Genomic DNA, 22,881 nt, shown 5'->3' on the forward strand with positions numbered 1-22,881 from the left:
TTGTCAAACTAAAATGATATCCTTTTGTTGGATGAGATTAAAAGTTTGGTTGATGAAGGTAATAGTGTTGATGTAACATACTTGTATTTCTGTAAGGCATTTGATTTGGTTCCATATGACATTTTGATTAAAGAACAAGAATGATATAAAATTAACATGGCACACAATAAATGGATTAAATGCTGGCTAACTAACAGCTCTCAATAATAAAGGGGTAATTGTCAGTGAGCGGCCATGTTTCTAGAGCAGTCCCGCGGGGATCTGTTCTTTTCTCTTTGCTATTTAGCATTGTTATCAATGACCTGGAAGAAAAACATAAAATTATCACTGATAAAGTTTGCAGATGACTCAGAAATTGAGGGAGTGATAAATAATAAAGAGCACAGGTCACGAATACAGAACTAAGCTGGGCACAAGCAAACAATATGCATTTTAATGTGACTTGATGTAAATATACACATCTAGGAACAAAGAGTGTAGGCCAGACTTACAGGATGGGGATTCTACCCTGGGATGAAATGACTCTGAAAAAAATGTGAGGGTTGTTGTAGATAATCAGCTGAACATGAGCTCTCAGTGTGATGCTGTGATCAGAAGGCCTAATGTGATCCTTGGATGCATAAATGGGAATCTCAAGGAGGAGTTTTTGTGTATTTGGCATGGGTCTGACCGCTGATGGAATACTGTGTCCACAATTCAAGAAGGATGTTAATACATTGGAGAGGGTTCAGAGAAGAGCCACGAGAATGCTTAAAGGATTAGAAAACTTGCCTTATAGTGATATACTCAAAGAGTGATATACTTAAATATACTCTATTTAGTTTAACAAAGAGAAGATTAAGAGGTGACTTGATTTGAACCTGTATTTAATAATGAGCTCTTCAGTCTAGAAGAGAAAGGTCTAACACAATCCAATGGTTGGAACTTGAAGGCACTCTAACTGATATTGGAAATAAAGCATAAATTGTTAATGAGCATAATTAGTTGTTTGAACAATTTAGCAAGGCTTGTGGAGGATTTTTAAATCAAGACTGGATGTTTTTTTCTAAAATATATGATCCAGAGGTCCCTTTGAAGCTATGATCAGCAGAGCAAAACTTACAGTATCTCTGAGGCTGCTCCATTTTGGAAGAGGGGTTAAATTGACTCCTTAACAGCCTCAGGATCAGTGAATCCCTAAGGTAGCCTACAGCTATTTTGTCAAGTATCAGAGGGGTAGCCGTGTTAGTCTGGATCTGTAAAAGCAGCAAAGAATCCTGTGGCACCTTATAGACCAACAGACGTTTTGGAGCATGAGCTTTCGTGGGTGAATACCCACTTCTTCAGATGCATGCATCCAAAACGTCTGTTGGTCTATAAGGTGCCACAGGATTCTTTGCTGCTTTTACAGCTATTTTTTCACTCCTACTTCAGACCTGCTCTGATGCTTAATTCTGCCAAATAGAGGCTGAAGCTGCTGTTGTTTGTGTCCAAGCCGCCTCTTTCCCCTGCTCCCTCTTGCTCTGTCTTCCTTCTAGCAGCCCCTAGTCTTTCTCTTCTGCTCTGCTACACTGAGATGCACAGAACAGGCAGTTCGGAAACCAGCAATGAAAGTGGTGTAAGAGCAGCAGGGGAGAAAGAAGGGCTGCCCCTGAAAGCCCAACAGCTGCAGAAACAGTGTCTCCTGGAGGAGGAACTCAAACATCAAAGTAATTTTGTTTTCATTCCTAGCTTTTCTGGATAGACAGAGGGACTTGGAACAGAAAGGAGAAACTTTGATTATGATAGATCAGATCAGGACTGAAAATGGGTAACAAGTTCTTTCCTTGAAAGTGATAAAGATGAAAAAAATAGATCAAGATAAAATTAGAAACTCTACAAAATGTTCACCAAAATTCTGCCCATGCTTTTAAAGTACTCAAATTCTATTCAAACTTACATGGGTCACTTCACATTAACTCTGATGTTTATTACAGAATACAGCTTGACTTGGCAGAATTTGATTTTTATTTTGTTATAATTTCTATGGATAATATGTTTATTTTTAAACCTTTAGATTTTGTATTGATTTAAATTTTCACACTTGTGCAAGATCATGGGTTTTAAGTACATTTTTTATTTCAATTTTCACAGTGAGGGAAATTGCAGGAGGGTAAGACAATAATTATTTAATGAGAGTAGACACTCAGATTCAAAATGTGAAGACTTCATAATGATTAAAATACAAATTATCACTCTCACATGTCAAAATATACAGAAGAAAAATCCTTAAATCAAACTCTCAAGTAGCATTTTTCTTTCTTTGCCTATCTGTAAATTTCAGCAGTTGCCAAACTGCTGCTGCCGCTTAAGAGCTGGTCTGCTGATTCTTCCCACCAATCAGGTGGTGTGGGTAACCGTGATGTCTCCTAAAGGCCAGTTATGCTCATTAGGTTGCCTGAAGAGTGGCTTTGCTGTAGGTCCTGATTCCTGACCACATCCTTCCCTTGAGAACACCTTGTAAGGGCCTTTGGGCCTGGTTTGTTGGGGTACTTCTGATGGAACTCTCATAATAGGTCCAGGACATGGATATTCTCTAATGGTTCTCAACACTGCTTATCTGGACTATAACATTTTGAGTCTGCCAGGTATTGAAGACTTCCCCTAACTCACTGAAAGTCAAGGATCCAGTGGACCAAGTACATGGACAGTTATGTGTGGTGGCAGGTTGGAGTGGTTTGGGTATGGATTCTCAGTGCAGAGCTTTAAAAGTGAGATGCTAAAGACAAGGTGGATCTTCAAGGATTCCAGGTATTGGTAGTCTAGTTTGGTGGATACACTGCTTGATTTAAGGTTTTGGGAAGACAGCCACACCTTGTCCCCTATGACCAGACTGGGGGGCAACCTGACTCTTGGTCAATGTGGTGTTTATACCTCTTTGGTGGTCTGCAAGTGTTCCGTGAACTCCCAGTGCACTTGGTGTAGGTGGGAAGCTAAATCTGTGATAGCCAGTACTGCAGAACTTACAGGTAAGTCTGAGTGGAAATTGGGATGGAAACCATAGTTTGCAATGAAGTGGCTATGTTGGGTTGAAGTATGGATTGGATTTTTATACGTAAACTCAGAATAGCACAAAATTGGGTGATAGACTTGAGAAGTCTCCCTAAGGAGTTTGAGAAATTCCCAACAGAATCAATAGATGAACTGGGGTCCCCACTACAATATAATGCCTCTTTGTACCCCATGGTAACAGAAGACATTTTCCAAAAAGAGTCAAACCATCTCTTGTGCTTTAGGAACAGCACAACATGGGATGAAGGGTGTCATCTTTCTTAGGAGGTTGATAGCAACCAGGATTACCAAGTATTCCTGGGAAAATGGCAGTTCTATAATGAAGTTCATTGATATAGTAGACCAAGGCTATGGAGGCATAGGAAGAGGCTGGAAGAAATCTAGGATCTTTTATTCTAGGTTCATGTTGCAGGCACAGAGCTTACAGGACCTTGTATAAGCCTTGACGGAAACTCATAGGCCTGTAGAATCTTGAAACCATATTCCAGGCCTTGAATTAGCCCAAATGAAACACAAGCCACAAAACATGGCATAGTTTCAATGCCTGAAACCTAAGTTGTCCCACTCGAACATAAATACAACCCTTACGATAGAGAAGGCCATTCTGTAATTGGAACTCAGAGTCAGTATAGGTACCTGCATCATTCAGGGTCTGGCAGATTTGGGTTGTGAATGGGTCACCAGGGAGCAGATGGAATGTCAGACTGCTGTTAACTATCCTGTTGATAATGTTGGACTCCTTAAGCATAGTGGCAGATGGCTTTTTCCTATGTTCAAGACATGTAATTTGAGGCCTAGGATATCTGCCTTCTCATTTCTTATCCCTGAGTGATACTGGGGGTTCTCAAACTTCATTGCACCACAACCCCTTTCTGATAACAAAAACTACTACATGATCTCAGAAAGGGGATCCTAATCCTGAGCTCACCCAAGCCCAGATGCCCTCTGGGGGGGGCAAAGCCGAAGCCCAAGGGCTACAGCCACAGGCAAGGGACCTGTAACCAGAACTCCGCCACTCAAAGATGAAGCCCTTGGGCTTTGGCATCTGCCCCAGGCCGGCTAAGCCAGCCCAGGTAACCCAATTAAAATGTGGTCCTGACCCACAGTTTGAGAACTGCTAGGTTACCAGAAAGTCAAAGTGAGTAAAGAACTGGTGGATCTACAATTGGTTAAGGGAACTAGCAATCTGTAGGTACTCCAGGTTCTTCTGGTCTGTCATAACTTGGACCATGTTCCAGGCTCCTCATAGGAAGTGGTGCTCACTCACTGAAAGTCGTCTTGATTGCCAGTAGCTTCTTGACCCAAATATTGTAATTTTTACCAGTGGGGGTAAGCTTCCAAGAATAAAAGACACAAAGGTATGTGGGGGCCTGTATGTTGAGACAAAACTGCACTGGTGGCAAAATGTGAGGTATCAGCCTCGATTGTAAATGGTTTAGTGGGATTTCAGTGAATAGGGATGGGAGCTGGGGTGAATGCCCTCTTCAGTCAATCAAAGACCAGCTGAGCCTCCATGGACTAGGAGAAGTGGGCTCCATTTTGTAGAAGTGCTGTTCTGGATGCAACCAGGCAAAATAATCCTACAATAAATTGCTTGTATAAATTGGCAAACATCAGGAATTGCTGCACCCAGTGTGCATCCTTGGATGCAGCAAAATCAGATATCACCACTCACTGGTCAGTTCCTTAGGTGAGACAATATAGCCCAAGAAATCCACTGTGTTCTCATTGAAGTCACATTTCTTGAACTTCGTGTGGAGGTAGTTTTGGCAGTATCTGTCCAAGACAGTACATACATGATAAATGTGGAGGACCTGACTTTCAGAGAAAATGAAGAAGTCATCCAGGAAAATGACAAATTGGTCCAGCATGTCCCTAAAGATGTAATTTATGAAATGCTGGAAGGTTGCCAGGCACTGCATAACCCAAATGGCATGACCAAATACTTGAAATGGCCATATCTGATATAGAAAGTGGTTTTCAACTCTTCTTCTTTCTTGCTCCTCATCAGATTATACTCTCTGTGAAGGTCCAACTTTGTGACAATGTTGGCAGAGAAGAGTAAGGGGTCCTGGTTAAAAGATCAATAATCTTTCCTTGCCACTAAGAAAATCAAAGCCCCCGCTGGGGATATGGAGGGGCAAATTACCCTTTTCTTCTGGTTTTCATAGAATCATATCATAAAATTATAGGATCGGAAAGGACCTCAAGAGGTCATCTAGTCCAGTTCCCTGCACTCAAGGCAAGACTAAGAATTATCTGGACCATTCCTGATGGGTGTTTATCTAACCTGTTCTTAAAAATCTCCAATGATGGAGATTCTATAACCTCCCTAGGCAACATATTCCAGTGCTTAACCACCCTGACAGTTAGGAACTTTTTCCTAATGTCCAACCTAAACTGTTCTTGCTGCAATTTAAGCCCACTGCTTCCTGTCATAGCCTCAGACGTTAACAAGAACAATTTTTCACCCTCGTCCTTGTAACAACCTTTTATGTACTTGTAAACTGTTATGTCCCCCCTCAGTCTTCTCCAGACTAAACAAAGCCAATTTTTTTTTCAATTTTCCTTCATAGGCCATGTTTTATAGACCTGAAATCTTTTTTTTTTTTGGCTCTTCTCTGGAATTCCTCCAATTTGTCCACATCTTTCCTGAAATGTGGTATCCAGAACTGGACACAATATTCCAGTTAAGGCTGTATCACTGCAGAGTAGAGCAGAAGAATTACTTCTTGTGTCTTGCTTACAACATTCCTGCTAATAATCTCAGAATGATGTTTGCTTTTTTTGCATAAGCATTTTACTGTTGACTCAGATTTAGCTTGTGATCCACTCTGACTCCTTTCTGCAGCACTCCTTCCTAGGCATTTTCCATATTGGATTCTCATTTTGTGTCTCTGAATTCTTTGGCTGAGATAAAGGTTGCTGGTCCTGGGTTGGTTCTTAGGAAATAAGATTTTAAATAAAATGGGAATCAAAACTTACCATGCCTGACTGCCAGTGCATGAGCGAGTTATGTGCGACAAGCCAGGAGATGCCAAGGACAACTGATGAATGCAGTGCACAAGTTAGCCCAAACAGAATGATTTATTGGTGGCCTCAAAGTGTCCTTACCTGTAAGGGAGCAATCTGGTGGGTGACTGGTACCAATGAAAGAAGTGACCTGTATATGGACTCCACTAACTCACGGGAGTGGAACGGAAATCCTTTTGCTGGGTGGAGATATGGTGTGCTCGGTCAAACTCCAGATCCATGAAATTGCCTGATGCACTCGAGTCCACCCAAATCTCTAGGTTGGTGTAGGGTATGGCAGAGTGCTGGAGCTGGAGAGGTGTTGGATGCTGATTGGCCATCCCCAGAGTACAGGTGGACAAGTATTGGTGCAAACTTGTGGGGAGAAGGAAGGTTTCCAGTCTAGCCTAGATCCCCCCTTTGGGGCTGGGGCTTGGGATTTCTTGACCAGGGCACAGATCAGACATTAGAAGGGCAACTTGATGCAAAATGTCCTGATTCCCCACAATATAGGGATAGGCCCAATGCCCTGCGTCAATTTGTCTCCACATTACAGGGCTGGACCTGATCAACTTCCATCAGTCTGGGTGACAGAGAAGTGACTGATAATGAGTGTGGTGTCAGCAGAGCTGGCAAGCTCCAAGAGAACAATTCTTTTTCTTGGTGGAATTTGGTCAGGCAATCTCAATCTTGCTGCATAAGTCAACTATAGCATCCAGGCTGAATTACACTCATGCCAGTTCATCTTTAATATCATTGTTTAGGCTGAGCCAGAAATGATAACACTGAGTGGCCTGTTCTACTAGGTGTCTCATACCACAAATTGGAACTCTGCTGCATATTTAGTAACTGGCTGGTGTTCCTGCTGCAACATGAGAAAAACATCTGGACTCCAAAGAAACGTCCAGATGTCTAAATGCTTGATCATTATAGGAATTCTCCAGTTGTATGTTTGCAACTTGGGTCATCAAAGATTATCACCATAGTTCAGACAAAGTCCTCAAATTGTCCCAAAAGTTGGCTTGATTTTTCCAGAAGTGAAGATGCCCAAGCCAGGGCCTTCCTGCTAAGCAGGCTGATATTTAGTCCCAATTGGAGGTGGTCAGTAGGGTGCAACTGAGGACTCTGATTTAGGAAGCCATGAAACTTGTTGTGATCATCGCTGAACTTTATAGTGGGAGTGGGGATAAGAGCTGAAATCAGTGAGGCTTGAGCTTGCAGGACCGCCTTCTGTGCCAGCAGGGCAGCAACCTGGGCACGCAAATCCACAGGGCTCCCACTATCTCCAGCAGAGCGATATTGACCTTTAGAGGATCCTTGCTCACCATATGCTCTACTTCCCTTATTGTTTATGGGGTTTGGTTCTGCTCAGACAGTCAGAGACTGGGACATGGGTGGCTGTGCCTAGTGAATACGGAAGGAGTTGGGTCTAGTGATTAAAGCAGGAGTCAGTAGCAAGGAACAGGAGCCCAGAAGTCAGGAATTGGAGCCCAAGGTCAGAACCAGGTTGGAATATACAGAACTATGATTTCCACACAGGGTACCGTTGCAATCATATTCACTTATTGCAACCACTGAAACTATAATGCTATTAATATGTCTGAGTAGTTATATTAAAATTACAAAAAAAAAAGCTCAACCACAACAATAACAAAAAACCTCCATAGATAAAGCTGTCTGATAAAATTAGCTAGTTTTTCTTTGCAAGACCTTCCAATAACTTTCTTTTCTTAACCTTCCTTATGCTAGTGTTTCTTGACTTAAAGTATGGTAGACAAATTCCCTCACAAGGTGATTTACAGCATGTTTTAAATACAGGTAAAATAAACGATATTTGTAGGTCACATTAGAGAAAAAAAACATAGGACATGCTCATTCCAATGTCAAGATGATGAAATTCTTGATATAAAAATAAACTAAAAGTAGGACAAAATACTGTTCTCTCAAGCAGGTCATTCCATCCTTCTAACATACCCTTTAACTCTGTATAGCACTAATGCCTTAGTCCATTTTAAATATGTCTTCTCTAAAGTCTAAGGGCTAGATCTTCAGCTCATATACATCAACATAGCTCAGTGGGATTTAAGCACATGCTTAGGTGCTTACTAAATTGTGATCTAAGCCCCCAGTCCTGCAATCAGGTCCTTATGTCCACTCAATGGGACTCTACTCAGGAACTGATTGCAGGGTTAGGAATTGCAATCACAGTTCCATAATTAGATACAGAAAGTTTTAGTTCATTGTTTTTTGTCCAGGGTTTATGTATAACATACTACTATGACTGTTTTCCCAATAATCTTAGGGAACTCGATACTTAAACTTTTCTACATAGCAGAACTATGAATGCCCACCACATTTGCCTATGCAGTCACTGCACTACCACTACACAATTTATGCTATACCATACACACAAAAAATACTTCAAGAGATCAAGTTCTTGTCAAGTATTTCCTTTAGTTGAATTTGCATACCCCTTCTAGAGCATGGGCATTATACAGGCAAATTTCCTGTCACTTTTTTAGGAGAAGCAAGATATCCTTTTCTAAGTTAAACTAGATCCATACATTGCGTTAATATAATATGGTCTATTTAGTTAGTTGGAGGGAGGGGGAGAAAAACTGCTTTAGTTTATGTAGAGCAACGATACTGTATGTTGGAGCTTTTTTGTGCTATCGCTACAGCTAAGATTAATGAGCACAGAACAAATGCTTGACATATAACCTACCCATGGGAGTTCCAACGCCGTAACCTTTTGAGTCTATCAGGCCTCCAATCTGTGTTAGGTTACAGTTCCTTTGTGTGACAAACTCAATGGTTGTGGATTCCATTAGAAAGGCATAATCAGAGGTGAGTACACGCTGGATGCCTTCTTCATTACTTTTGACAAGCACCGACTGCCTCCTGCTACTCATAAAGGCCCACATCTTGTCATAAGTGGAGATTTTTGATTTCTGAAACATAAAATATTAAAATATAATATTAACATGAATACGTTTATGACCAAGTAGAAAAAGCCAGTTAACACAGTATTTCTAGAAATAATTGTATTCATTTAATACTTTCTATCTATAAAGGGTACAGATATTCAAAAGTACTCTGCTCCCATTTAGACACCAATATAATTAGCCAAACCTTCAAAAAGCTGATCACATTGGGTGCTTGGTTCTTTGAAAAATCAAGGGTGAAGTCTTAGCACCACTGAAATTAACAGAAGAAACTTCCACTGACTTCAAGAGGGCCAAGATTTCGCCCCTGACTGTAAGTATCACAAACAATACTTTTGGTTGCTTGACATTTTTGGACGTCTGACCCTTATTTTGATGCCTAAACAGTCGCGGAGCTCTTTTGAAAAACTGACAACATCTGACATCTTGAAGGATCTCAAAACGCTTCATAAATGACAGTATATGAATAAAAGACCATGGAAATTCAATCACGTCTGGGATGGCGGGTGGCAGCCTTCTGGTCCACAGTATACTGTAACAACAATCTGAGGAGGGGAACTTCTAGCCAAAGATATTATGAACTTTATTGATAATACTGTTTTGTTACGTGTCAAAAAACTAAGTTGCTTCATTCACTGAGTATTCACAGGAAACTGTATAGTTTAGTGGAGATAGGACTGTGAGAAACCAGATCAGAGTTCTATACCCAGTTCTGCTATGTGACCTTAGACAAGTCACTTTGCCTTTTGACAGCACATTGCCACTTCTGTAAAATAAGGCTGATAATATGTACCATACTTTGTTAAAGCACTTGAGACTTAGGGATGAAAACCACTATATATGTATTAGGATTCCTACTTTATTGCATTGTGTTACCCACACCTTCATCCAAGAATGTCCCAGACCAAGATTATCATTAGGAGATGTGCTGTAATGCCAATGCCTAGCCAATAATACAAGAGTAGAAATCTGATATAGCAGACTAGTATAACCAGATTCTTCAGGGAGTCTCTGATCTGTTTATGTCAAACCTAAGCATAACTCATTTTGCAGTTCTGGGAGAGACACTAGACAAAGATTGACATTGAAGATCTTTCTGAAGTTCTGCTTACTGGCAGCTTAACTTCTGCCCCAAATGAGAATTAGTGGTGTACATGGGATAGAAAGGGGAACATTTATTCTGAATAAGGATGAGTTTGTATTCCTGCTGAGGTAGAATCCAAGGCTTATTTCAATCTGCTTGAGGACTTCAGAACGTCTATCATTCAAGTATATGAACTAACTCCAGTAGTCAATGCTAATAAAATTGACGAGTTTGAAATCCACCTGCAAGAGCTCTCTGATATTGTGCCAAAACATGATATGGTGTTGATTGCAGAGGGTTTCAGTGTGAAAGTGGAGAAAAAAAGATTGTGGATAAGAATATGATGTGGAGACATGGAATAGAAGAAACAAACAGCTTCCTATTCATTGATTTTGGTATGAGAATCAAAAGATTCTTACAAACACTTTATATCAATATTACAGTGTAAGAGAATGCACTTAAGCCCTATACATCAGCTCAATGGGAATCAAAATGATTTTATCATACAGAAAAGAGGGGAAACCAATGTTTTCCAATTACTCCAAAACTCTCCAAAGTGCTCATATCACCATTTAGTTCTTTCATCATTCAAGCTTTACCCTAAGTGCATAAAACTATATTTTTTAGCCACTATTGAATAAACTGAACACAAAAAATTGGTACAGAGAACAACTTTAGTAAACCATTAGATACATTGGTAAGGTGTGAGCTGAGGGGGAAAGCCAAATAAAGAGTACAAGAGAATAAAGTGAAAGACAATCGTTAGGATGAAAATGTGTCAAAAATGGAAACTGTTGCTCTCTATTGAAGCATTACAGCATGTAGAAATATATAAGAGACTCAACAATGGAGAGAATACGCAGATAAACTTCTACAATAAGATGGAAAAGATGACTGATTTAATCAGCTGGGAAGAAGTCCCAGCCACATATGCAAGGGAACTAACATCTCTACATACTAATGTAGTGAATAAAATGAAAGAACAAAACTTCTGGCTAAGATTCTGTAACATGCTGCTGGGAATACCCAGGGTTGTGAGCCATTGTTACCTCTCTGCCTCAACAAGAGTCAGTTTTGCTGGCAACTAGACTGCGTGTCAACTCCCTACCACACCAGTCTGTATTCCTCACTAGCAAACTCCTCAGGTGAACTCCATATGCCGTCCCAAACCTTGCCTAGCTGGTAACAATCAGTACACTCCAGCCCCTGAGCTACTCAGAGATATTTCTCTGCACAGCCCCTATCACTGGGCATTCAAAGAAGATTCTAAGTTTGCTGTTCTGTTAAAGAATCAGTACATCATAACTTACTAATTTAACTGGGGCGACTATGCCTTTCCCTTCAAACACAGAACTGAATTGGTTTAAAGTAAAGGTAAAATCAGTGTTTTCAGTGGTGAAAGTAACTTACAGGACTTACCGGTACTGCTGGAGTCCTGAGGGGGTTGTGCCCTCAACCAGAAGAGACAGTGTCTCTCAAGATTTAAAGGCCCAGGAGCACCAGCTGTGGCTGGGAGCCCAGGACCTTTAAATCAACCCAGGGATCCCAGCTGCAGAGGTGGCTGGGAGCCCCCTGGGGCTCCTGCCACCGCGGAGCTCCAGACCCTTTATATCCCCACTGCAGCTCCGGCTGCTGGAGCTGCGGGCAGGATTCAAAGGGCTCTGGGCTTCCCGCGTCTGGAGGAGCTCTGAGATCTTTAAATCTGGCCCCAGCCCGGCCACAGGAGCTGCGGGCAGGATTTAAAGGACTCTGGGTTGACCATAGCCAAGGCAGCCCAGAGTCCAGCCCTGGGAGCCCAAAGCCCTTTAAATCCGGCCCCAGCCCGGCCGCCGGAGCCGCAGGTGGGGGTTTTTAAAGGGCTCTGGGCTGAGCGCTGTCGTGGGGAGCCCAGAGCCCTTTAAATCCCCGCCGCAGAAGCCGGTGCGGTCCGGCATGGCCTACTGGCTCTTGCCGGTACACCATACCGGACTGGACTGGCTTACTTTCACCTCTGAATGTAATTTTAAAAAGAGAAGGATTAAGTGATACCAAGTAACAGAGATAAAGGTAGACATGGTTACAAGAATATAAAAGTTAAAACACACATTTAAAAGTCTAAAACTTAATCTAGCAAGATACAATCTTTGTTCAAGATGGATTCTTTTACCCACAGTTTTTCTTTTAGCTTTTTACTGGCGAGGACCCAATTCAGACATAAAATTGCTTGGGTTTATTTTGTCTCCTAAAATGACAGATCAAGGAAGAGTCTCTCTCTGCTCCTTATATCCCCAAAGGGATTGAATTTGTCTTACAAGTCTGGAAGGTCTCCTGGGGATTCAGTCTCCTGCGTCTTTCTGGGCTGTGGGAGCCAAGTTAATTCTCTGTCTCTCTAGTTCAGGATCAGGATAATCCCCATTGATTTAGCTGAATGGCTTTATTTACTGCTAACATGTAAATTGGGGTGAACCTGCATTCCTTTGTGTAGGCCAGGGGTAGGCAACCTATGGCATGTGCGCAAAAGGCGGCATGCGAGCTGATTTTCAGTGGCACTCACACTGCCTGGGTCCTGGCCTCTGGTCCGGGGGGCTCTGCATTTTAATTTAATTTTAAATGAACTGTCTTAAACATTTTAAAAACCTTATTTACTTTACATATAACAATAGTTTAGTTATATATTATAGACTTATAGAAAGAGACCTTCTAAAAACATTAAAATGTATTACTGGCACGCGAAACCTTCAATTAGAGTGAATAAGTGAAGACTCAGCACACCAATTCTGAAAGGTTGCCTACCCCTGGTCTAGGACAAAGCTGTTTATCGCCTTTACCCATGCTAGGCTTTCTGGTCTTAAACAAGTCCTAGTAACCTCAAACACAGGGAATTCATAACTTCACATACAACGTTAACACATGCCTTTTACAATGCTTTCAGATGATACCTTATAAGGTATATTTTGTACAAATATTGTAGCATTGTGTAGGATGTGAATACAGGGATGCCTAGGGTCACAGATGGCATGCTTGCTGGAATCATTAAAACAATCTTATGCATGTATCAACATTTTATGCATGATTTGTGAGGTTACATGGAAGATGTAGCAATATCTTGGTAATTAGGGAAAGACACTCTTCACCTATCAAAATATGTAGCTCTAAATATAGTGTGAATTACAGAATTCATTTCTCATGCAGACAAAATAAATGATAATAAAAACACCTGTACTGTTTCTATTCATCCTAGAAAAGATAAAGATCAGAGTTGAAGTGATGCCAAGAAAAAGAGACAGCCTACAAATGAACAATAGATGATGTATTTACTGTGTTTTAATATTGTAAGGCAGAGACTTGGGATGTGTTTTATACACAACAGGGAACCTTTTGACACAGATAAAATATCTTTTGATTCAAACAAATCGCAAATGATTTTTTCCCTGTATTTAGTGAACTACTGTATAGTCTCAAAATCCAAAAGCCAGAACAATCAAAATCATCACAGGCTGGTTTGACATGGAACTAAGGAGAATGACACTACTTATTGCTTCTGGTGGTTATGATTGTGACATTCATATTGATGGACGCAGATTCTGAAATTCATATTATACTTCCATTTTTACTTATTTGTGAGCAAATAGGATGAACTGACTTACAGGTTCCATTGGCAAAGTGCATTATGTTGTTTTCGGTTAGCACACTATTTCTGACCTAACTGAAAATCACCATCTCCACTGGAAGTGATGTCTAGATGGGATAACCTGTGGTGACAAGATTTATTATGCTTGTGCTCCCACAGTACTGCAGGAGATATTCAGCGGCTAATAAAACCAGCTGCCTACACTTTGTGAAATTTGCATTACATTGGAATACAAAAGAGAAGATGGCAATGGAAACATTGCAGCCCATCCCAACAAGCAGGAAAATTGGAAATGAAGATATTAAGAAAATCAAGAAGTTCAGCTTCCTGGTGATTGGAGATGGCAGCTATCACAATGACATCCAGAGGCAGCTACCAATGGTGTATTCAGTACTTGTAAATTAAAGATCATTTGAAGACAACAGTGGCAGAAATCATGAACATAAGAATGGTGAAGTCTCTGAGTTAGTCTATTGCTATGCATGTCTGCGAAGGCTGGAATGGGGGGCAGTGTCTTTACTATTGCAGTGTTCCTGCTATATACTGAAGTGTTAGAGAGAAAAGACAAATATTGCAGCACAGCAACAGTATAATGAAACAGGTGAGAAGGAGAAATTATGGGGATGCTGTACGATGGCAAGGGAGAATGCCAAAATAAATAAAGATCAAAGGAAAGGCACAGGATATGGTAGGTAGACAACATCAAACAATGTGTTAGTGAGGGCAAGAGTGGAAGACTATAAAGCAAAAATGTGCAGCGCAAGGACTGATACATTGTTCCTCTTTTGTAATTATAACAATATGTACAAAGTGTGCTTTAATTATATCAAATTGTAGTTCTTAACATCTTCAACTTATAAACGTAATGGGCAACCTCCTAGCCTCAGCTATACTTATGAAACCTTCCTTAATTCTTGAAAGTTGGGTGGGCAGATCAGGAATATTATGTACATCCTCATTTTCTCGCTTTAAAAACAAATAAATCACAAGGATCTAATTCTTTTAAACTGAGAGCTTTTACATTGTGAAGGGACCTTAAAGTAAATGAGAATTAGGTCCAAAGAGTTTATATTTAAATGCAAAAGAAGAAGCCTATAGGCTCAAGAGATTGCATCCCTGGGGAAGTGATATGGTAGTTATTCTTCTGTGTTCTCCATTTGTCACTGATTTCAAAAGAGCGTTCTCCTTTGTTCTGAAGAACACAGCATTCTGAATGTTCAAAAGTCACTTTTCATCATGCCCCAGCTTCATAGATTACACAATCAGAAATGACCAATAAAATAATCTAATCTGACCTCTTGCCTAACACAGGCCAGAGAACCTCACCCAGTAGTTCCTGCATCAAGCCCTAACTTCTGTTTGAGCTAGGAAGAGAAGAATGATAAATTCAGGAATGCCCACCTTTGTCAGGGCTGTTCACTTCACATGTAATTCACAGTTAAGCATAGTGAGAACTGTTTCCCGTGACCTTTCAATTTACCATGCTGTGCAGGATGAGGGAAGCTTTCTTTTAACAAAAACAAAATATTTTCTGCTGCTACCCCTTTGAGAAATAGCCTGTAGAATAGTTTAGTTAATAGGTAGAGCTGATGGACAACTCTTTATTAGTATGGGGAAAGTGTTTTTTTCTTAAGTCATTTTCACACTTCAGTTCTCTAAATCAATTCCTTAGCTCCTAAAGAAATATGAACATGCTAAGGTATGGAAATGTACAGTTAGGACATCCAAAGAATCTTAACTCTGACCTTTAGCGACACCATGCATGTGGCCTTTAATGCACTAATATTGCTGCCTGTCATGTTAACCAATACTGTCTCATTGTTTCTTGGTACTCCCGAATTAGTAGGTCTGTATCCATCTGTTTCCGCTTGTTTTGCATTTAGATCGTAAGCTCTTTGTGGCTTGGGTTCTCTTCTTATTCTGTGTTTGTGCAGCACCTAGCATAAAGGGGCCCTGGTCCTTAGGATTGCTAGGAGCTATAGTAAAACAAATATGAAATAATAGCTATACCATTACGGCTAAAGCATCTTTGTGATTGTAGCCTCAGATTAAACTAAACTAATATTTGAAGACAGAAAAAGAATAACATGTAATGTCTCTCCCTCTCATGATGTCACCACAGGGCAGAGTTCCGGGTGCTTAATTTCTTAAGGAAAAGATTTTAAATAATTTTAATAACTAAAATTATTAATAGAATTACTTGTAAAATCTCAGTAAATAATTCTATACTCCAAAAGTAAGTGCTGTAATTCCGGAGAGGATATGGTTTATTTTTCATGCATAGCATATTGTTTGAAATTCCTGCTTTCAGTGCAAAACTCAAGCTGGTAACCATTCTATACACTGAACTCACACGTGTAAGATGCAGTTTTGAACCACTACAACAGAATACTGCAGTACTTTTTGTAAAGTATATGGGGTAATCTCTGATATTTTATACACTAAGTAGCATACACTCTTCTACTAATAGAAGATAATGTGCTAGAACTAAATTAGCTTAATTACAGTTTATCACTAAAGCAGATCAAGTCTGTCAGTATAAATGAAGTTCAGGCTTTTAGTAGGTTTTCTGAGAAGATTATCAGAAGTTAAAGAAAAATTTTTAAGTAATACTGCATTTTAGCCCTGCACTTGATTTTCATGCCACCTAAAACAGACTCTGGATTTTCTTCAGGCCTCAAAATACAAAGAATGAAAGACACCCTTCCATGTTATCAGACTGGTCTCCTCAATTCCATGACCTCCATTTTAAAAAAAAATAAATCAGAACCGCTGAGGCCTGTAAACCCTTAAGTGAACCAGCCGATTTAGTTTTTGTTCTATCAGCACAAAACCAATATAAGCAGTGCATACGAGGCTCTCTTCTTTGTAACGGCAGCTTTCATGGTCCATAGAGCACAAATGAAGAAAGGTAGGAAAGGTGTTCCTGCCAAGAATGGAGTTATGGGGAATGAAAAATGAAGTGCTGAGAAAAATAAATTTTACTGTGCCGCCAACTGTGCTGTTTTTTTTGTTTCAAGAAACCAAAGATAGTGCAAATTTAATATTTAAAAAAAGTAGCTAGAGGTAAAGCTAACGAATTAATAGTTAATGCTGAATTACTGCAATGTTTTCCTTGACAACATTTCACTAGCCAGTTTTGACCTGGAAATAGGTAAAAATTTTGTAGCATGAAAATCACTAATGAATTTCAGAAATTTTTCTTCTGTTGCATATCAGATGGTTATTGCTGGATTATTACCAGCTGCACAATTATTCTTTCTATAGAACAGCATGAAAGAAGACAAGTTAACGGTGATGCTTTTTACATTGCCATAGGTTTTATTAATAAATGCAACACATTGGACAAATTCAATTTCATCTGATTTTAAAGAATATCTTATACTCAAATTGCTTTAGAAAGGCAAATGAATTCTTCACCTCTGTTCATTCTGCCTGCTGTCAAATACAAATTAGAATTTAGGACTCTGCATGAGAATACTTGGCCTCCATTATATCTGAACACAGTCTCACCTTCTACAAACAGTGAGACAATAGTGTCATCAATATTTGTGTCACTTTTGAAAGATGAAGCTGAGAATTTAGTCCACAAATCCTGACAAGGAAAAGTTTATTTACAGCTGACAGACTGAGACTTTATCACAACAACCTATGTTTAACTATAGCAACACTCACACAGCTGCGATATTGGTATAGAAACTGTTCATGTAACATTTCATGATAAAGTTTATTACACACTATGCTGGAAAGATTTAGCTCGTGCTGAGATTTGAAACAGACTGATCAGGAGTGCTAGGATTCAAACTTACAGCCTCTCATAGCTGCCCTGCTCAAGACCTCAGCACACAATCTGAAACCAAACAAAACAAAAATAGGAGTACTTGTGGAACCTTAGAGACTACAGCCCACTTCATCGGATGCATAGAATGGAACATATAAGAAGAGCATATGTATACATACAGAGAAGATGCCATACCAGCTCTGAGAGGCTAATTAATTAAGATGAGTCATTACACTACTTGAATCTATTTCCTTATGATAACTATCCTTACACCTCTTGTCAAGTGTCTGTAACTGACCATCTTCATTATCACTACAAAAGTTTTTTTCCTGCTAACAGGTCACCTTAATTAATTAGCCTCTCAGAGCTGGTATGGCATCTTCTCTGTATGTATATATATGTTCCTCTTATATGTTCCATTCTATGCGTCTGATGAAGTGGGCTGTAGCCCATGAAAGCTTATCCTCAAATAAATGTGTTAGTCTCTAAGGTGCCATAAGTATTCCTGGTTTTTTTATAGATACACCAGACTAACACAGCTGCTATTCTGAAACCTAAAACAAAAACAATAACCTTCATTTTCCAACCTGCTGCCCAACGTCTTTAGGAATAAATATTGTGCTTTTATCTCCACAGTGCTTCGAACTGAAATTCCACTGGCAGGTTATTCACTCTGTACTTGGCTGGAATAAGCATCAGCACTAATTGATGTCCATACTTAATCCCCATCAAAACAAATCTAATACCACCAAGACAGGATTTTCTATATAGTTTCTTCCAGTCAGCTCCATCCCATTAGCCATGTTGTTAAAGCCATCCAAAAAAACATTGTACAGATAAAAATCTATAATAATATTCAGTATTTCCTCACAAATTAGCTTGTGTAAAAACATTTGACAGTACCTAGTCTGAGAGAAGCCCACATCAGGGGTCTTTTTGTAGTGATGGGATTTGGACTCAGCATTGCTTTTATTGCTGTAAATAAATTACCAACAATGCTGGGACATATGTGTTGGGTGAGAACAGCTGAGTCTCTATCTGTAATCATCTGACCTTGGTCACTAGAATTTTGCAGTTATTTCAGGCAAACAGGACTGATGGCATATGTAGTTCATATCAAAGGTGTAGAGGAGTCTACAATAGTGATCTGAAAAGCAGTTTGTTGTTAGCAAGCCTGTCAGTCCCTGGAATAATTCTGGCAGTTTTATCCTGAAGCTTCTTCAGTCTCCTAAAACAACGTACTTGAGGTGATGGACAATGCAACATTTTAAGAGCTGCTTTCCTCCAAAGAACTGAGAGGTTAAAAAGGAATTTTAAAGGTCTAGGGTGACAGACTGCAATAAACGACACAGCATCTTTTAAAACCACCATATTCTGGAGGAATACACCAATTAGCTTAGTGGCCTGTATGCTTTACCCTACCATACAGCTGGGTGTATTCCCCCTGCATTCTTGTAGTCACTCTGCCTGCCATCACACAATGTTTCTGTGAGCTATTACCAGGATGTAGCCTCCGCCTCCTGAATGACAAAGGCAGAGGCTAGAGGTCATAATCAGAGCTGTCCAAAATTTGGGGATTTTGATTCTCATCGGATTTCGGTGTTTATGAATAAACTTTTGTTCCAGTTTTCTAGGATGCTCTGCTGACATATACACAATAATGAATTTGGTTGCACATTAGTGATGCAAAAGCAGTGCTAATATGAGCTCATATCAAGCTTGGTCACAGAAACTACGTGCAGATTAAAAATGTAAGCGACAGAAGTAAATTGTGAGATGTGGGGTGGGCAAGGTCTGTCAAAATGTATGCACTATGCATTGTGTTTCCTGATTCTAAAAGGGCACATCTTCCATAGCTACAGATTGCCCTGCAGATTTTGGGACATTAGGTGAAAAAAATTACAATCTATGGTTTCCTTCTCAGTTGCAGCTTTTTTTCTCTGAGCATCTGCATGCAGACTAATGCCTGAAAACAGACTGTTAAAATTAATCATCATTAACATCAAAAAGCTATGTTAAAATAATATTAAAATTGAACCACATAGACCAAAACAAGGAGATTTAGAGTGTGGCAACTTATTGACACATTAGCATCCTCTGTGGCAAGCACATATGCTACATTAGAGTTTATTGTAAGACTCCAGTACAAAGCACAAGTGAATTAAGAGAGCATCCAAGCCGTTACAGAGTGTATGGCTAGGAGAACTAATAGTAAATCACTTCTATAAGGCACTGGAGCAGCATAATCAGATATAATTATGTGTCAAACTGACTCAAAACAAAATGTTTTGATTCAGTTCAACAAACCAAAATGTTTAGATTCAGCCAAAACCAAAAATATTTCATTTTGATTTTACCAACAGAACACTAAAAATGTTTGGCAAAACTTAAAATTTTCCCAATGAAAATTTTAATTTTGCAGAAACTACATTTTCCATATATATTTTTGTACTGCTGTTGATGAGAGTCTGAAAAGGTATTAAATACACTATCTTACATCAATATATTTCTCATTATATATGATAAAAGCAATTAAATCTCAGGCTTCGAAGTACCTGGGGTCACAAGAGAATTTTATTCCTTAAGTGTTGCATAAGTGGCTTGAAATATTATTTCTTCTCCTCCTCCCCCACTTCCCACCATAATCCTCTGAAGCACTCTACAAGTGTTAGAAATAGGATATCAGACTTGCGGAACCAATGGTATAATCCAATATGGTAAATCATATGTTTCATGAATATGTTATATACTGATAAATGCTATGCCAATTCTCAAAACACTGAGTGTATTGATGATTCTATAGAATTTTCAGATGTGCCAAGGACAATAGACATTTCTTGCAGGGAACTGCTATAAATGCTGTTTCTGTTGTTAAACTGTCAGTCAACGTATGTCAACCAGATGTCAAAAAGTCATTTTGCTATTGATCTGGCATCACGTTGATGGCAAACGAAATTATTGACTGACAGTCTGAGTGGCTGGCAAGTTATTTAAATTGATACATTTGTTAGCCTAACTGCCAAAACAATTCAAGCTCTTCTGGGCGTTACTGATTCATTCTTCTGAGCAATTTCAAATGATAATGATTTAATGTTGTTGTTTTTTTTTCCACCAAAGTGATACTGTTCCTCATTTTATTTTTTTTAATTTTTCCGTATGTGAAAATTAGATGAATAATTCCTCAAGGTACCTATGTCCTTATTCAGTAATTGCTTGTTGAATAACTGCTTTAAAATGATTTTATTGCAGAATAACGAAATGTGTAGCAAACAATTGTAATAAAAGTAAATGCCATCATTACAAACTGTATTGCTCAAAGTAATCTTTTAGGACTACAAGTTATTACAAAAATCATCTGAAGGAACAGGAAAGCTAACACTTTCTTCTACAAATTGCACTTTGCTACTAATGTTTCCTTAGTTTCCATATATTATGACACCATTAAATAACATAGCTATTTTAATAACTCTGTAATTCCATCTTGATCTCTGAGTGATGTTAAACTCACAAATGCGTTATTCTGGTTTATATTGTCACATGTGCACTGCAAGTAAACCAGACTTACCACTTGCAAACAGGAGTAAAGAATTGGCTTTCGAAAGCTGAATATTATCCTTGTGAAAGGTGTTGGAGGGCAGTACTGAAAAACAAAGTTCTCTATGTAGCCAAAGAAGAAGAATTGTACAGACACTAACAATGCAAACTTTCACTGTCATGGGTGACAGTGAAGCCATTTTCTGGATGAACCACTTTCTGAATACTCCATATTGAATATCTGTCCTCTGCTGAGAATGCTAAAAATGGTGCCAGTTCACATATTTTTTTCCTGATGTAAACAGAAGTCAAAAACTACCTGCACTGAGACACCACTAACTCATTTCACAACAGCCATTGAACAGTTGCTAGATGTTAACTACTGTATGTCTCCAGTTATGTGGATCATTTTTTTAATCACTGTCCCTAAGGTCCTTGGCTCTATAAACTCATTTCCAATTTTTTAAGCCACTTGGTTGCCATAAAATTATATATTAAATGTTTTTTAACACTAGCAAATGTCTTGGCATTCAAGAGAAATAATCATTCAAGCTTCACCTTGTGCTGTATATGTCACTGCCACTTTTGGATAAATAGTACTTGATGGCATATCTAGTTTCCTTATCCAGATGGTTAAAAACATGAAAAATAACTAGTGAACCCAACATATTCATTATTTCTAAAATATTACTTCAAAATACCTCCCAAAGTTAATATTAACTGTGCAAGGTCACAGAAGCCCTGGGAAAATTTAAGTCTTATACTTTCTGTCACTTTACAGGAAATTTACCAAAATAACTGCTTCACTTTTCCATTTGTTCAGTACTTTTCAGATAATCAGTTGTCAAACTATCACCACTCTTTCAGTGGTGATATCAAAATATCAAATGTAACTTGCCTAACATTCAGTAAAACTTTAAACCTGGTGCCCTCAAGTTAGTTACCTAAATCCGTGCTTAAGTACCCAAATAAATGTGGCCTGATTTTCTAATCCCTGAAGTCAACGGGATATGCAGAAGCCACTGAAAAGTTGGTTATTATTTAGGTGTCTATTTATGGATTTACATGCCAAGCTTTAGGCACCCAAGTTTGAACATTTGGTGTAGAATTTTTGTTTTGTTTTTAAGACTGAGGAGAACAAAGATTGAAACTACAAGATCTCATTTTATAAATAGCCTAAGAAGCAACTAAATAAATATCTACTAAATGTTATAAGAGAACTATTCTAGACTTAGACCTTATATACAAAGGATAGACCTCTCTCCCAAATTCTTAGTGGGAAAAACTCATGCAGAGAAATCACTTAGCTTCTCTGCAATGTCTTTGCCCTCAATTTATTATCTACTATTCAGGATAACCCCTTAAATGACACCTGGTTGGCTAAAAATCTCTCAAATTTGCAATTTCATTGTACATTTTTGTTTAGAGTAATAATGGTCAAACCACACCACCCACCTCCATACAAACCAATAAAACCAAACATTTTTTCCTTCCCTCCTCAAGAAACACATTTTTGGATTATATTTTCATTAAAACACCAAAATAATAAAATTATATCCAGCTCTTGTTTAAAGGATACATATGCCTGCCTCCCTGATTCTGGTAAAGTCTATTTAAGAAGCCTCTTTTCTGAGTCTAAGGATTTAATGCCATAAATCCCAGGTACCACTCCATTCTGCTGGAGCATGAAGCCAGTCCCATATAGACTCAAGTAGATCTCTTTATAATTTAGGGCAAATCCTATTCTTACCTCTATGGTGAGTAGGACCCCCTGACACAATAACCAGTTTGCTGCTGCTGTACAATGTGGGGGTGAGGCTGCACTGGACAAAGTCATAGACTTGTGTACCCCTGTGTGGCATAGAGCCCAGCTGTATAGCAATTC

The 22,881-nt window shown here is 39.1% G+C and overlaps 1 protein-coding gene across 3 annotated transcripts in view; it reads right to left on the reverse strand.

Annotated features, from left to right (window-relative positions):
• Positions 1-22,881, reverse strand: part of GRIK2 (glutamate ionotropic receptor kainate type subunit 2) — a 595,148-nt gene that overhangs the window by 38,937 nt on the left and 533,330 nt on the right. For all 3 annotated transcript variants that reach the window (XM_050949241.1, XM_050949242.1, XM_050949239.1), the window contains one exon: positions 8,768-8,993. In XM_050949241.1, coding sequence (XP_050805198.1) covers positions 8,768-8,993 — 226 coding nt within the window. The remainder of the gene's footprint in view (positions 1-8,767; positions 8,994-22,881) is intronic.

The sequence above is a fragment of the Gopherus flavomarginatus genome, chromosome 4 (genome assembly GCF_025201925.1).
Source record: "Gopherus flavomarginatus isolate rGopFla2 chromosome 4, rGopFla2.mat.asm, whole genome shotgun sequence".
Taxonomy (NCBI): domain Eukaryota; kingdom Metazoa; phylum Chordata; order Testudines; family Testudinidae; genus Gopherus; species Gopherus flavomarginatus.